This window comes from Notechis scutatus, chromosome 2 (assembly GCF_049901735.1).
Source record: "Notechis scutatus isolate UNSWTSFEM ecotype Mainland chromosome 2, rNotScu1.2, whole genome shotgun sequence".
NCBI classification, from domain to species: domain Eukaryota; kingdom Metazoa; phylum Chordata; class Lepidosauria; order Squamata; family Elapidae; genus Notechis; species Notechis scutatus.
In genome coordinates, this window is record NC_142010.1 from 236,094,372 (window position 1) to 236,107,005 (window position 12,634).

Genomic DNA, 12,634 nt, shown 5'->3' on the forward strand with positions numbered 1-12,634 from the left:
TAGAAGCAGAGAAGGCAGGTATGCCAGGGAAACAGTTATTGTGATGCCCTTTTTCTTACCCATGGATCACTCTACAGACAATGTAGGGCATGTGTGGAAATTGCTTTAGATGATGCAGCCAGGGTTGGCAATCTGCTTTGCTTGGCTTGGTCTGGCAGGTCTGCTACATAACTATCAAAAATTACTATGAAACCTGGACTTCCGGTTTGAGCTTCTTCAGTGACAGACTGAAGCCTCGTCTCTGCGAGGCTTCGATCCATGCTCACCGCTGGAGCACCCCGAGCCGGCTGGTTTCGGGGCTAAGCCACCCCGTAGAGATGGTGAAGAGGGGGGAGATTGCCTGCAGGGTTGAGGAGAGCCGCATGTCTCCTCCCCAGCTGGCCATTACTCCCTTTCCCGAAGGCGGTTGCAGCGGTGGTCAGAAATGGCCACCACAAAGAAGAACTCAACCGGAAAAGAATGTGCAGGAGGAAGATAAGAAGAGAAAGTTTAGGTTGACCGGGTCAAACAGCAAAGGCAACAAATAAGGTACCCTGGAATTGAAACTATCAAAAAACAATAACATTGTTCCCTAAGAAGATTTTTAAGCTGTGAAGGAGAGAGAAAAGGGAAAATTTTTTCGTTTTTTCCTTTTCCTATACTGACAGCTAAGAGACTTAAGCAAGAAATTGGGAAAAATCCACTTTGACATCAATAGGCATTTAATGCTGAAAATAAAAAGTCAAAGGGATAACAAAGATTTCTCGATAATTAAAAGCTTTTGAAAACAGGAAAGGAGAGAAAAAGAATAAAAGGGTAGGATCTGGAAGGGAGGAGACTGCCTGGAATTAAAAAAGAACTTACAGCAAAATCTCAACAAGACTTCCAAAAGATACATTCTAACTGAAATATCGCAACAAAAACCCCAGGAAGAGAAAGTCGAAAAAAGAAATAAGAAGATATAACTCGGGACTATCTGGATTACTTGATGATTTCTGGATTCTTGGTTATTGTTTTGAATGACTAAAATCAATCGGGTGGTTGTTTAAAACTGTTTAAAATGGCTCCACTTTTAGAAGAACTGAAAATGGAACTTAAAAAGTACAAAGAAGATGCACAAGAAGGGAGAGGTTCTTTTGGCTTCGTATTTCAGTTTTTAGAAATGGAGATTTGGAATTATGAGAAACAACAAGAAATGCCTGCAGAAGAAGAAGATTGCGACAAAGAAGAACCCATCTTTAATGAACAAGTAATCTTAGATGGGGGGAAAAAAAGGAAAGGGGAGAAAGAGAATGGAAAGTTTAAGATTGGGAAAAACAACTCCCCCCCCCAAAAATAGAGTGAAAAATAAGTATAAAATCAGAAAGCAACAGAAGAGGGAAATGCAGAAGAGAGAATTAGAACTAGAGAGACAAGGGGCTAAAAAGGGTAGGGAGAAGAAGAGAGGGAAGAAAGAAAGGAAAAAAAGTTATAAAGGACAGAAGCAAAATATAGAGAAACAGGGCCTATTTAGAGATAATGGGTGAAAACTTAAGGGAAAAAGGGATTCTGCAAAGGTACATAAGATAGTATGGTTATATTAGAAGCAGAAATATTTTAGAAAATATGAAACAATGTATGATTAAAATGTCTGATAAAATAGCTATCGTAATTCAGTGGAATGCTTGTCAATAAATAAATGTAACAAAAGGTATATTTAATGATTTATAAAACATGTGAAGAGAAATAAGGGAAAAATTAATTATGGAGATTATATGTGTTTTTAAGGAAGTATGATATTTAATTGAAAAGAAGTGTTAAAGATGTTAAGATTTTAATGATTATTAATGATAGAACTGAACTGGAATGGAATGAGGGTTTATAATTACATATATTTACAATCTTTCTTTTTTTTAAAGAATATAGTGTGTATTATAAAAATGTACCAAGCAGAATTCGATTGGAAGTTATATATTATGTATTATATTGAAGGTCATAACCTTAAGGTATATATTGAAGTTTAAATAAGAGTTGAATGGATGTAATTTAAAGATATAAAGGTGTCATACTCCAATTAGTAACTACAGGAGAAAATTTGTTTAATGAGAAAAGATAATATAAAATTGAAACAGAACAGACAAAAGTATCAATATAATGATTTGAATTGAGATGAGATAATCAAAATAAACTTGAGAAATTTTATTTCTTTTTTTTCCCCTAGTGTTTCCTTAGTAATCCAATTATATCCAGAAATAACTTCAAGTCTCAATTCTCAGTTCTCAGTTCAGTCTGGTACCCCTGCCACTTTACTCCGCTCTCCCTGTCACAATGTCTGCCTCCACGAATTGCACTGTCACTCCTCTGATCACTTTCAAAAATTTCAAAGTTTCACAGTTCTTCTCCGGTATAAAGTACTCTCCGCAGTATATTCATGTGACTGGAAATACAAAACTTTCCTCATCAATAGTCACTCTTCTTTCCTTTCCACTTTCCTTTGTAAAAGCAATTTTCCACTTTATCCGGAGCTATGAGTAAACAGCTCAGTCTTGCCGCCACTTTCCACTTTCCCCCTTCAGCTCTGGCACTTCACACATGTACCAATTACCTTTCAGATTTATCTATTAGTTACAATCCAACACCGATTCTTTTTGACCTCTTTCCCAGACTCCAAATTCGATCTTGTCTCTCTGCTTCCTTCTCAAAGTTGTTCTGTCGCATCTTCGGGCCAGCCTAGCTGGCTGACTTCTTTTGCCCTGTGCTTCGGGCTCCCTTCTTCACCTCCGGGATTGCACTTCCCGTTTCGGCTCCAAGAGTTTTTCCTTACTTGAGTGATCCCACCAGGATCTAACTTCGCCTCGAAAGGCTGCCCACGAGCAAAACCCCTGATGTAGGAGAGCGGATCAAGATTCTCCTACCTCGGAAGTCCTGCAGCAATTGGATCTTGACCATGAGCCTGCCAATTGTCAGCCAGCATACACATCACACAAGCCACTGCTCTCCTTTTTTTGATGGATAAATTGACATTTCAATCTACACGTGTAACAAAATCATTTCTCAAACACCGGCTCTTCAAAAACGTTTATCCATTGTCTGCATCTCATTTGTATGGTTCCAGCAGATCTTTAGATAACATCCAAGTAATACAGAAGCTTTCTTTGTTGCCAGCTAATGGTTATTATGTCAACTGGTTAATAATCATTTGATAACATTTTGCAGATGTAGCCAAGAGCACTCCACTGCATAATAACATGTGTCACACACCCTCAAGCCCCAAGAATGTGCTATTGTCTGTTCTCACAATACCTACAGTACTGAGCAGTCATGCAACTCAATTCTTTCCTGTCATCTAGCTCTTCCTGGCTGATAGGAGAAAAGTATAGGAAAAATGACTGTATGGATGAGCCTTCAGTTAGATCTATACTTTGGAAATCTGGCATTGTATCTTCATCCTATATATTTGTGCGCAATTTAGATCCACTGATTTATGTAATGAAGCTAAGGATAAATTAACTTAGATTCTCTATTATTGTCATCATTTAAACTTAAAAGGTGAATAATGAAATATTTTTATAAATAGCAGAGCAAAAAATTCCATGAGATCATGAAATGTGAAGTGAAAAGCAAATTATTACTTTATTTTGTAATGTATTTCCTAAAACATTAATAGTTAGATATGTAAGTTACATCTTCCTGCCCAGATTGAATTTTCTTATACCTATAGTTAAACTATAAAGGCAAGAAAGTATAATTCATCACTTACCAGCTGTATTCACAATTCTGTTTGCTTTAATTGTTCCATGTGGAGTTTCAACTTCCCATGTTCCGTCTAGTCTACATTTTAAATTAGTTACTTGAACTGGATAATTTAAATGAGCTCCATATTTCCTAGCTCCTGCAGCCAATGCCATAGTAAGTGAATAAGGATCTATATGACCATCTCCTGGATTGTACAGACCAGCTAAAACCTGTATCAAACAGAATTAATTTACTTTACTTATATTAGTTTTACTTTTTGTCCCTGGTTTCACAGCCAGTAGAAAGTAGGAAAGGTGTGAATACAAAACTTGGCAGCAATATATAACTTGTAGAAATTCAAAATCTTTCCATATGGAATAAAAAAAGCAACTACTTCATGTTAATTTGTTTTAATGTTAAATTAGGAATTGTCCACTTTTATCTATCTTATTCTATTATTGTTAGCCTGCTTGTTTTATTTATCAGACACCCATGTATGTCATAAACAATAGATTGCAAACAAAAGTTGACTTTCACAGGATTTTCAAGTTCTTCGATAAATATTAGTATTTAAGACTTATTTCTGCCTCTGCACTAGTATAGGCTACAAAACAAATTAATATATTTGTATATGTAGCTTACAGATGACATGATCTCCTTCTCCCACTCCAAGCTAAGCTTCAATAGTTTAAGTCTGATCCAAGAAATGCACAGCCATACTCTAAACAACTGAGAATTAGGATAAAATTAAACTTTACTTGTATTTAAATTACTTAAAATTGATTATAGTTAAGACAAATATTCTCCAGTAATGTATTTAATAATTTTCCCTTTCTCAAAAACCCCGTTTGCTAACAAGTATTGGAGATGTCTCATCCATGTGCAGATACAATGAGCTCAATTTTGGAAGCAGAAAAAGGATGTATTTTTTAAATTGGGTCCTTGAAACAATGGCTTCCAATTGCTTTATTAAGACTGATTCTATTCTTGCATAGCTCATTATTGTTCATTTCTTCTTTCGAATAGAATTCTTTATTAGCCAAGTATGATTGGACACATATGGAATTTGTCTCCAATGCATAAGCTCTCAGTGTACCTACAAATAACGAAGTGATATGCCATAGATCATAAATCATAAGATACAATCATAATCATAAGATACAAACAACAAGTGATAAATCATGAGATACCAGTAGGAAAAGTGTACATTCTTTAGTGCACATTCTTTTCATCATTGGCAAAACCTTCAGTGAAAACTCTGCTGATAAAAACATTTAAAAATAATTTTACATCTAAGGCATGTTCCTTGTATTTCTTAAATATTTTACAGGTATTGTAAATAAATATTATTCATATACCTTTTCCATGTTTAATAACGGAAATAATTCTTGCACTTTTTCTGGATCAATAAGATATTGCTCTGTGGGGTGCCAACCTGCTCGAGTCATTTGATATTTCAATTCATCCACTCTTGTTGGAGTTGACGCAATTCTAACACTCCCTGGGCAATGAAACCCCACAGCCTGAGAGAAACAAAACAAAACAGTAACAACCCATCAGCTTTCAAAATCAAGCATTCTTGAGCACTTATATATAATTCAATAAAGTTCAAAATAATTATAATAAAATATATCTTGAACTAGGCTCCTCCTCCTCCTATTAAATAAAATAGTTACTAATATTAGAAATCTTAGAAAAGAAAAACTAGAAAAACTACATATTTTATATTTTAATATGTCCTATATCTGAACGATCTTATTATGAACTATAGGAATATATTTTTCCATTTATTTAAAAAAACATTTCCATTGGTTTGATGTCTTGCTCAAAATGTATCTGAAGGAGGCTTCAAAAAAAATTAAATCACATTTTTATATTTATGATGCTTTAGAATTTATTCTAAACAGTATTTCTGAACTTATTTTATAATTGCCAGTTAGCAGATGAGGTGTTGTCAGGATTTTTTTTTATTAAGCATAGTAAAAAATATACTAATATGCCATATACTAATATAATGTACTATATACTAAGCATTGATTCCATAATCTTGTCTCCCTAGCTAATGAATATGAAAAAGCACCATGGAAAATGTTCCCTCATAACAAATTCAGTTTAACTAAAGTATGGGGAATCAAAATATGAAGACTACTAGCAAGATGACTGGGCTGAAGTAATAAAGTGGCATCCCATTCAGGAGAATTACACCAAAACCTTCCATCCTTTGTGGAGAAAAATTGAAAGCATTTTTCCATCAACTTTATTGAGCATGATTCAAAATATATATACGGAAGAAAAATAAATAAATTATCCCTGATTTCCATAAAGGATACAATATAGCAGGGGTGTCAAACTTGCAATGACATGTCCTCACGTGACGTATCGCAACTAAACCGGGGGTGGGGGTGGCCAGCGCATCCGGCCTTGAGTTTGACACACCTGCAATAGAGAATTACTTTTTGATGACAAAGATCATCTGGTCTTTCATTTTGCTTCATCGATGTGGTTATTGCATCAACCTGAACTTTGCCTTTAAGCATTTTCATTGTATTTATTTGTTCTCCATCACAGATGTAAACAATATGCAGTACTTTCAAATTTTTAAAGTTATTAATCTAAGTGTGCCACAGATAAAAGGGTTCAACATGAATTCACATGTAATATACTATAATTTCCAGAGACACTGCAGATGAATAAGGATGCCAGGATATAATAAAATGATTAATATCTGCAGATACCTTTGAGGCATTAAAACGTATTAGTTATACAGTATACAAACATTCAAAACTACATATTAATGACGTATTTACTTAATATTTGTTTCATTAATTAAAAAATGCTGTTCTCATAGTTAAACAGTTCCAGCCAATCAAATCATTCTAAAATTGTGTATTTCACATAATTATTAATCAATTTTGGTAAATTAGGTATTATTACCTGTCCTGTCTCCTCCTCTAACTTTTCATAAAGCTTGATGCTGTAATGATGGATTTTCTTTAGATTTATTCCAGGATGGAAATATGTTGTCAAACCCGCCTTTAAAAAAAATAATATTTTTTTTTCACAGCATTTATCATTTCATTTCCATTAACTTTTTCTTGGATAATCATATTTAAGGTTTTGCTTCAGTTTTTGTGTTCAACATATCACTACCATTCCTATTAAAATCTCTAATATATTTTTTCCAACATCCCCTCACTTCAGTTTATTCAAATGAATTCCTAAATTTTATATTTAATTTATTTTGCTACAGATTCTTCAGTTTACCCCCTTCACAAATATTTTTAATTTCTATCAAATTTGTTCTCAAGTCAAAAGTATCAATTGTGAAAAAAACCTAGAACAATTAGCAGCTACAAATTGATATCATGAGGTAAGAATCATATAGTTTCTAACAACTATAGCTATTGATAAGAATTCTGCAACCTTCTTAAAGCTTACAGAAAATAACCTTAAAGCAAATTATGGAAATTTCAAAATTTTTCAGGTTTAGTCCTACTTACTATACTTTATTTATTTACCTATCTAATCTAATTTATAGAACTGCCCATCAAGAGTAAGTGACTCTAGGTGACATACAATAAAACTAAAACAAACATCTAAAGTCCTTATCAGTGACAAATAGATTTTTAACAATTATTCTAGCTAATATTTTATATGCTTTTGTGATGCACATTTCATAGAAGAGTGAAAAATCCTGCATTATTCAGATCAAGTCACAGTTAATACTACAAGGCAACAATATGGTTCATTCTCTGCTTAAAAAATTCTGATTCTGTCCTTCAGTAAAATTTGCAAGTGGTAGACAATGGCTTACTTAGTTATTGTGTTTTACCCGTGTAGCTGCATGAATCCAACTTTGCAATGTTGCAAGAAACCCAAGTGGAAACCTACTCACTTTGTATATAAAAGGTTAGCTACACTAGTTAAAGGGATTGGCTCCCACTAGAGAATGGAATACTGCATTAGACAAGAAAAAATGACAGATGCATCTTTTATTATGCAATCACCTTCTCATGTTGACAAGTACATATTAAGTGAGATCCAGGTGCTGTCCTGTTATTTCCAAACACTGGGATATCCAACACTACCAGATATTTCCAAGAGATAGCTTTTGGAACCTAAAACTAAGGCTTCCAATTTTGTCAGCCTTCCCCTCTGATCGGGCAAATTTGGAAAAGAGATTTAACAAAATACAAGACATGGTGAAAAGCTTTCTAGTGCTCAGATTTTTCTAAACATTGTCAGAGAACTCTTGGAAACTCTATGAGCTTCCTTTAGGAATTATCAAAAAAAGCCTGGTGTACTAAGGAAACAGATCAAACCATTAATCCCATTTCAGTTCCAGCAGAAATATTCAAGGACAGGATTTTTAATGATTAAACCGCACATCTTAATACATGCCTAAATCAATGTAGCAATCATACTTGCATATGTAAACAGTCTAACAATTGCAAAGTTAGTACTTTAAGATTTTCAGACTGAGGATATTATTTTTCTAGCTTCTAATAACGAAACAAACTAAATGTGATTTTCTTCTCATATTAGAAGAAAAATATTTGTTATAAAACTTATTAGAAACTAGTTATTCATGATTACTATATATATGAACATATATGATGACCACAAATGTTTTCCAACTTAGATATTATGGTACATTCTAGTTGTGTCCAAATTGGCATAATAAAATGACACATGATCTGGTATCTAGGATTACTCTCTGACTGCAAGCTACTGAAAACAACTTCTTTGTAACAAGTGATGACCCTTGGGTGAGCCAGGAACTCTTATGTGTTCCAGAGCATGATGTCTTGTGTACAAACTAAAATATAAATAGAATGTTTATCAGTGATTGCAACCTTTCTTTTCCTATTACATCAGAGTATTTTTCTCCTTAGACTGCAACCCTAAAAGTTCAGAAAACAAGATTGATGTATCTTTATTTAAATGCAGTAGCAGATCTTACCATTTTTACCTCTACATGTATTTGTTTCTTATTGTTGAAGCTCTGTACATCGGCTTCCAAAATATCATGTCCCACAAAACATAACTAATGTTACAGTTATTGAACATTCTGGGTTTCACATTACAGTAGTAATCCAGGAACATTCCCTTCAATCTGAGCATACAGTTGGTTGCCAGAACAGCTGCAAGTGGACAATTGGTTCTTTTACACTAGCATTAAGCATCAGTAATTAATGAGTTTCAGCTGGATGACATTCTACACTGGATTGCACAGTAATTTAAATGGCTCACAAAAATCCATTTCTAGTCTAAAATGAATTGTGACCTAAGCACACAAGGTTTTGTTCCATGTTTAAAACATTAGAAAATTCACTTACTGCATGCCAAGTAGATCCAGCAGTGAGTTCAGATTTTTCCAACAAAAGTACATCCTTCATGCCAGCCTTGGCCAAATGATAGGCAAGACTGACACCAACACAGCCACCTCCAATAATTACGGTTTCTGCTGTGTCTTTCCATTTTGTTTCTACAGAAGATGGCTTTTGTTCCCTGGGGGACAAATGAACAAATATAATGATGGATACTTATTCCTGCATACTTTACATAAAGTTACATATATCAACTGTTCTTTGTATACCTTTTATTAACCGTTAAATTGTAAGACATTAATAGAATTTTGAGCTACACAGATGAAAATGATAAACACTAACTGGCACAGTTTTAGATCGAACATCAGGATCAAAAACCAAAAATGGCAATGGGAATTAGTTCTTAATTTCTTTATTGTTGTTTACCTACAGACAGAATCTTGCTAGATTAAAGCAATTATCTGCATAACTATAGATAAACCCAGTGTGCTGCTGAAGAGGTGGGTGGGTGTCCGTCTTCGCCTCTTTCTGCCCATCAGACATTTTTGCCAGTGTCCTTTTGCGGAGATTCCAAAATGGGTAGATAGCATATCAATAGTTATTCTAGACTATGATTCCTGATCAACTGAACATTCATGCAACTTGAAAATTTCAACACTAATTCTGTGCATTGTTTAATGACATTTGTACATCTTTTATTGTGCCAACATGCTGTCTAATTATAATTTGCCAAAGAAGGTTCCAAAGTATAGTTTAATAATTCTTTTTAATGGATTTTCTGTAATAAGAACAAAAATAGAAGAACGAGTACAAAAATGTTAAAAAATTACAAATGATAGACTACATAATATGTCTCCTATTTAAAAATAATATTTATAAGTTAAATCATGCACAAGAGGCAAAACCTAATCTGGAGGCATTCCATATGGAGCTATGTGAATGGCTCATCCATGTTCTGTTGGATTCAGAATAATAAATTATAGATAAGAAATGAAGGAGAAACATCTCATTTTCACCAACGTACCCAGATAGTCCTCGATTTACGACCACAATTGAGCCCAAAATTTATGTTGCTAAGCAAAACAGTTAAGTGAATTTTACTCCATTTTATGATCTTTATTGCTACACATTCTTGTTAAGTGAGTCACTGCAATTGTTAAATTAGTAACATAGTTAAATTCATCTGGTTTTCCCATTTACTTTGCTTGTCAGAAGATTGCAAAAGGTGATCACATGACCCTGGGATACTACAATTGTCATAAGTATGAACCAGTTGCCAAACACCTGAATTTTGAACATGTGACCATCGGGATGCTACAACAGTCTTAAGTGTGAAAAAAAGGTCATAATTCACTTTTTTTCAGTACTGTTGTAACTTCGAACAGTCACTAAATGAACACAACAGTCAAGGGCTACCTGTAATTATCCAAGAAGCCAATTGAGTTATTCTAAAATGCTGCAGAGTAGTTTACAAACAGACCGATGAACTGTGTTTGTTTGATGTTAAATATGCCAGAAATAGGTTTATGAATTGAATTTCCGTAACATTTAACCGTCTGTTAGTTTAATGCTTGCATTTGCACAATGTACTAAGTTTAATGTTTTAACTTTGCTTCTTTTTATTATTTACCCTGTTAGGCAACATTAGTTGACTTCTTGGTTAACTTATAATTTAATGTATTGAGCAATCCAAGAAAATAGATTACAGTACAGTAATTCCGTAACAAAGCTAGGTGTGCTGTGCAAGCACAGGGATAAAATTCAAGGATATTTCCAGTTATTTGTTGCGCAATTATTCTGTCATTTAAGTGAATATCTAGATTTCATCATACTCAACTCATCAATCTATATTTTCTGCTTCTCTGTTTTTCTACAATAACAAAAATCCATTGAAAAATAATAGGTGCAATAACTGCAGTGTGTTTCTGACTGGCAGCATTAGCCACTTTTTTTTTTAAAGGATCCAACCAGGCAAGCAATAGGCATGAAATACAGTATATACACGCCTAAATAGTATGGGGTGAGCAATCCTGTCACTAGATCAGGGACAGCTTAGTAGTTCAACTTTGTGCTTGGCCACGAAGTCTCTTGGATGACTTTGATCCATGCACTACTCTATCTTGCTTTTTGTTTGAAAATTATTAATTAAAGAAGAATGCAGTAGCCCCCACTCCCCTCCATTGGAGGAAGGGTAGAATAAAATGCAAATACATATTGGACTTGAGATTATTTGGACTCTGGGAAGAAGTAACACACATGCAACACCCCCACACACCCCGTAATATTTAAGTTATTTTAATGTCCTGGAATATCTAGGAATGGGGATTTAAGAGGTGTGTACGGGCAAACTACAGGAACGGGGCGAGGTAGGTATTTGAGCAAACCACGCCGCAAACTACAATGTCTGTGCAGAAGCCAAAACTATCTTTGTGGATTACCCTCGCCCTTGTACTGTCTGAAAAAGAGACGCCAAAATACCCCACCAACCATACAAGGGAGAGCTGAAGCCGGACTCACCACCTGTCAGTGGTCGGGCTGCAAGCAAAACCTCGAGAAGGTACGAGAAAGGCGGGCTGTTTAGCTCGCAGTTTTACTGACAGCAATCTCCGCGTTCCCCGGAGCATAGCTTTCCCCTCGAAGACGCCAGTGGACGGCAAGGGGCACAAAGATCCCCCCGACCTCCCTTTCAAACCAAGCAAAAAACTTCGAGTTCCCTTAGTTGGCAGCCTAAGCGGAGAGGGGCCTGGAACCGCCCATCGCAGGCGATAGGTGGAATCAGCTTCTTTAGCGACCCTCCTGGGAGGGAGGAGACAGTGTCCGGATTGCGTCGTCCCGCGACACTCCTGGGACTCCGTTCAAGTGGTTGCAGAGGGGAATCGGGGGCGGCGGAGGGGAATAGGGCTATCTGAGGGGACGAAGAGAGGCTGGCTCGGGAAGCAGAAATGCAGCGGGAATCTTGGCATCGTCTGATATTTAGTCTGACAGCGGTATACACATACGCGAGCCCGATGCGTAGGTTACTGGCTCTGGTTAAAAAAATAATTCAACTTGGCTTTCCATGAAAGTTTGGAAAAAAGATTGCAGCCAAACAAGACCAACTAAATCTTCAGACTTTTTTTTTTTTTACTAGTGTAGAAATTAGTGCACATTCATAAAGTTATTCTAAGTCTACTAATAGGCGCACTGTTTTAAAATCCCGATAATGGTACATGTGGGCTGCTTAAGCAGGGTAACGGAGAAATAACTCTCTATCTCCACTAAAATGTACACACGTGTCTATGTATGTATGTTGGAAATCATAGCAGGTTACCTCACGGTCTTTCAGTGGGAAAAAGAAATGCCTTTCCCCCATCTGGCATCATCCGAAAGTTGGGAGTACGATTCCCAAGGCCCCGTGCATCGTGTGGGGACGAGGGGGAGGTAGTTGCGAATGATGGAAGCTGCTGTGCTCAAGGCACGTTCCAAAAATATTAGACTTGGAAAAGCCTGCTCCAAAACGGCCCTTCCATTTTTGCTTATTTTTAGATACACATTCTGCGTGTGCTTGTGCAAATGAGCGGCTTTACTCAGTCCTGCGAGAGGGACGCCTCGCAGTCGAGTTATGGCGGCAA

The 12,634-nt window shown here is 35.7% G+C and overlaps 1 protein-coding gene across 1 annotated transcript in view; it reads right to left on the minus strand.

The window, feature by feature from the left end:
- Positions 1 to 11,804, minus strand: part of DMGDH (dimethylglycine dehydrogenase) — a 34,892-nt gene extending 23,088 nt beyond the window's left edge. Inside the window, exons 1-5 of the mRNA XM_026670591.2 lie at positions 11,541 to 11,804; positions 9,033 to 9,204; positions 6,628 to 6,726; positions 5,052 to 5,216; positions 3,719 to 3,923 (exon numbers count right to left, since the gene is read on the minus strand). Of these exons, the coding sequence (XP_026526376.1) occupies positions 3,719 to 3,923; positions 5,052 to 5,216; positions 6,628 to 6,726; positions 9,033 to 9,204; positions 11,541 to 11,647 (748 nt within the window). The 5' untranslated portion in view covers positions 11,648 to 11,804. The remainder of the gene's footprint in view (positions 1 to 3,718; positions 3,924 to 5,051; positions 5,217 to 6,627; positions 6,727 to 9,032; positions 9,205 to 11,540) is intronic.
- Between the last annotated feature and the right edge of the window lie 830 nt (positions 11,805 to 12,634).